The 4,847-nt window shown below is 49.4% G+C and overlaps 1 protein-coding gene across 1 annotated transcript; it reads right to left on the reverse strand.

The window, feature by feature from the left end:
- Positions 1-396: 396 nt before the first annotated feature.
- On the reverse strand, positions 397-4,151 carry LOC119173985 (uncharacterized). The gene is made up of 3 exons (XM_075894931.1): positions 4,016-4,151; positions 1,404-3,453; positions 397-567 (listed from the first exon to the last, which is right to left on the reverse strand). Coding segments are annotated over exons 1-3 (2,061 nt in total). The 5' UTR covers positions 4,025-4,151; the 3' UTR covers positions 397-565.
- Positions 4,152-4,847: the final 696 nt, after the last annotated feature.

The following is a 4,847-nucleotide window of genomic DNA, read 5'->3' on the forward strand; positions in this document are numbered from 1 at the left end:
AACATGTCTACAAGTGGCGCTGAAAAAGCCATGTTTCTTGTTTCTTGGAGCTTTGTACACGACTACTATTTTAGGAACGACGGATGTAAATACACATTCTGTCCTACCAAGGCCTGAAAGTTCTCATTCAGAAGACTACAAAAGTTGATGAAATTCTTGAAGGCAGCCAAATGGTAGGAGTAAATTTGTCTGTTAGCGAATGTTTCACTTCAAATGTGTCCCCAATGAGCGACTTTATTATTTACCTATTCTAATCCTTTTTTTTTATTTTCTCTCCTCAATCATCGTATAGCTAAACTAATCTGTCCATGGTTAACCTCTCTTTCCTTCCATTATAATAAATCACAATTTCTGGAATTACCTTTAGCAAACCTAATGGGAAAATGAATCTACGAATCACATATAGTAAACATTTATTCAACCACCACTAGCAGCATATTTTGCTCTTGGTCGGAATGTTTTGGTTCACAGGCGCTGATAGGTGAGCCTCTTCCAAGCAGTTGAAGACTGTACGGTGAAATGCGGGATGATCTGGATGACTTCGATGGTAGATGTCATTTTTGGTTTCTGCAAAACACAATGGGAAGGAAGGAGTAAAGTGAGCAGGTATTGAAAAAAAAGTATCATACGACGACTGGGTAAATAACATTAATGGGCGTAACAGTGGGCGTAACAATAACATAACATTAGTGGGAAGGTATTGAAAAAAATATCTTACGACGTCTGGGTGAATAACATTAGAAAGAGCAGTAACACTGAATTAACAATTTGTCATTAGCACTATCAGTGTGCATGACAGAAACGTCAGCCGCACCCAACAAGTACGGGACATAAATGTCATGGTCAGAAAACACCACACTGTGGCACATGCTGCGGGCTCAGTTCACAGGAATGCAACTTCATGCTAATACTAATGGTTTTCATTTATTCTCGTGTCGCACTCCCCAAAGGTGAAGTCATGGTGACACCCCTAACTGCGCATGCGCAAGATCCGAAGATATGTTCATCTACGAGCATGACACCAGCGTTGAGAAAAACTATGTAGTTGCCATGGTACTGTTTCTGCTGCTCAGTAACAGTTGTCTCACATGATGCGCCGTACCTCAGCAGTAAAAGCCTTGGCACAACACTGAACATTTCTATCGCATTAGGAATGTTTTGGTTCACAGGCAGTGAAAAGTGAGCTTCTTCCAAGCAGTTGAAGAGCGAACCTTCGTGCGAAACTGCCTGTTTTACGGCGATATATATATATATATATATATATATATATATATATATATATATATATATATATATATATATATATATATATATATATATATATATATATATATACTGCATGTTTTATCGCGACACTTGAGTGAGAAAACGTCATTGTTTCGACAACACCTTGCAATACTTACATTTCTTTCTACGACGGAGGAGTAGTGCATTGTAGTCGATGGGGCCAAGGCCATAGGCGTAGTTGAGCCCGTAGTGTGGGAACGCGTAGCTAAGTCCAGCACCAAAGGGAGCCACACCATAACCGAGGTTTTGCACGCCATAACCATACGCAGGAACGTAGTCAAACGCCGGTTCAACGCCGTACCCTGCAGTGAAGGGCTGGCCAGAATGGACACCCGTAAATGTCGGGCCAGCCCCATACGCTGTGGCTACCGCGGGAGCTGTGTGGATAGCCTCTGGCACGGGGAGTCCAGCGCTGGCACCTGGAACAGTGGTCACGGATGGAACAAAATGATGTGCGCCGACGCTTGTTACGCTAGCTGGTGACAGTGATGCTACTGGGGCGGCATGGACGCTAGCCAAAGATGGAGCAAGCTCGTGAACACCAGTCACGGCAGGCGCGGTGGTGTGTGCCGTCGTGACAGCCGGGGCACCTTCGTGAAATGTGGCCGTAGTCCCTCCCGGTGAAGCGACATGCAAGCTGGCCCTGGCAGGACCAGTCTCGTGAACGGCAGTCTCGGCTGGAGTGGTCGAGTGAACAGTGGCCACAGCTGGAGTTGCTGAGTGCAGCGTAGGCACTGCAGGGGCGGCCTCGTGAACAGGAGTAACGGTTGACGTGAACGGTTGAACCGCGCCTATGACCTGGGACGGCTGGTACGTGCCTACTTTTTCCACTCGTGCCGCTGCGGGAACAGTGTGGTAGGATGGAAATGCTGGAACATCGTGAAAAGTGCTTACAGCAGGAGCTTGGTGAATGTTAGGAACGGCGTGGTCAACGGCTTGGTAAGTGGAGGCCACAACTTGACCGGTATGAGGGGAACCGGCTTCGGGAGCAGCCATGTAGGTGGGCGAAGCAGCACTAACGATTGGAGCTGAGTGTGAAGTCGTTGTGCCTGGGGTGGAGTGAACCATGACAGTACCTGGAGCAGCCTGGTACGTGGTGTGCGCGGTTGCGACTCCAGGTGCCACGTGATCTCCCGATACAGCTGGAGCGGAGTCACGGTACATAAGTGAAGCAACGGGAGAAGCCTGGTAATTGCCGATCATTGTAGACTTTGCAACGGACGGCTCCTTCATAGCAGTCACGGAGCCAGTGTGGTGGGATTCCGTAGCTGGTGACGCAGAGTAGGCGGGAAACACTTGAGACGTCGGGTATGTTGATGGCCTACCGAATCCGGGCACATAACCTGAGTAAGGGAATGGCTGATAGTATGCCGCGTTACTTTGAGGAGGTTGATACACGCTCTGCACATATGGTAATTCGTAGACAGTCTTCGAGCCCGATGCACCACCAGCGTTGACAAAGGGGAAGGGTTGGTAGTACGGATTGAACGCTGGCTGCGGATTGTAGTAGACTGGGTAAGCGGAGGGATCCTGGTATGTTGGCACCACGGGCGCAGGATACGCAGTAGTGGTAGTGACCTTGGAAGCATCAGTTGGAGAGCTTTGCGCTGTTGTAGCAGCCGATGCATCGGTTTTTGTGGTCGTGTCAGTCGGCGAAGCGTGGGCAGTGCCCAGAGTTGGGGTGCCCACCACAGAAGTCTGCAGCGTCCCGATGGCCGGAGTGGATACAGCTGGAGCAGCGTGCACATTGGTGACGCTCGTCGAGGCACCATGACTGGTGCTCACAGCAGCCGGTGCACCGGAGATCGTAGTGGGCTTCGTGCCGAAAACAGGAGCGCCGTAAAGAGTGTGCGCGGCCGGCACGTCATGAACGGATGTCACGCCTGTACTGTCACCGTGAACAGCCGTCACTGTCGAGTCGCCATGCACAGTCGTGGCTGCTGGTGCCACCTGTACAGAACCAACTGGAGCCGTGCCCGTTGTAATGGCCTGCACGCCAGCATGAACATCGCCTTGCACACTAGTCAGAGCTGCATGGCCGGTGGTCACAGCAGCTGTGTTGTCGGCATGGGACACGCCGATGGGGGCAGCTGTTTCAGTGACGCTGGTGTGGTAATCCCCGGCGATGGCACTGGATGCCAGTGACAGCAGCAAAAGCGCTGATATCTGCAGACAAGCAGAAAAAAACACCAATATGAAGCAAAGCATAAACTGTTATCTTTAACTACAGGACACGAAGCCTCTGATTATCATAACTGAGGACTTTAGAGCCTTATGAACGATTACTTTTGGCTTTGTTAGCGATCGTCTACTTCAGCAGTAAATTCTTTACGAGCCGTTACATTTGTCACTTTCTCCTGTTTATCTCGAGATTATCATAGTTCATAACACCTTTTTTAACCGAAAATAAAGGGTGAGAAACTACAGTCATGGTGACCGCTGTTCGCGAAAACTCACTTAACGCTGTCATCTTACTATTTCTTTTCGTAGAACTATTTACACAACCGAATAATGCCACCTGCATGTAATGACTCAAGTACAAGAGTGGCTCTAAAAAAAGAAAAAAAAAGATCGCGTGCGTCTTCTTCGCTCGAGAGCCAGCCGCGACGGTTGTGGTTTTCGAGAGCTGGCTACATCTTGGCTAATTAAAGGACTCCTGCACTTCTGAAGTCTCGTGGCAATATGCAAGATTCCCAGAGGTCAACTCGCGCTATGCTTTTCAACTCACTCCGATCATTTCGTCCACCACTGAGCCAGCTTCCGGAAGGTGGGTACCAGACTGGCTACGTGGCCGATGCCGGTTAGACCCTTATATAGTCTCCGGGCGAGGAGGGGTTCGACACTCTACGGGCGGTCTCCAGTTGCTATCGCCCAACATCTCTCCGTATGACTCTTCTCTCCCGCTTCTTATTTGACTTCTTTGGACAGATTATTCTATTTTGCCACACTTGGAAGCTCACATCATTTAAAGAAGAGTAACTTAAAACAGTCAAAAGAAAAAAAAAGCCTGCATATGCACCGCCCTAACCTTACCTTTGAAGGGCGAGGGCAAAGCATGTTCCCTGGGCATGCGGTTTCTGAGACAAAAAGAAAGAGCGCATCCCTGGCGCCTGGCTATACACTGCCCTGATATCAGAAATTCGGCGCGGTAGACGAGTTCAAAGTCAATTTCTTCTTTATGTTCTTTCTGGTGCGTTCTCTCTCACTTTCTTTGCAGCTTCTTTCTACACTTTAGACTAACGCTTTCTCTCTCACCCTTTGATGTTCTTCACTGCCTGCCGCTCCTCTGACTGTTGCGTCTTCCCGTCCACGTTCTGGACTTGTTGGCGATGCGCAGCACGTCGATCCCGTCCTATGCGGTCGACGTGCTCGCGTGATATGAGAGGAGGAAAAGCCGGCCGCGATCACCGTCCATGATGAGGCATCTCCTTGGCTTTTCTCTCTCTCGTTGCCGAACTTGACAGCAGCACCGGGATAGTGTCGCGTTGCGTTGGGAGAGCCTGTTTTCGCGGTCCTTCTAACAGGTGCGCGTCACCCCCTCCAGTCCGGCGCGATCGAAA

Source organism: Rhipicephalus microplus, chromosome 5 (assembly GCF_043290135.1).
Source record: "Rhipicephalus microplus isolate Deutch F79 chromosome 5, USDA_Rmic, whole genome shotgun sequence".
NCBI lineage: Eukaryota > Metazoa > Arthropoda > Arachnida > Ixodida > Ixodidae > Rhipicephalus > Rhipicephalus microplus.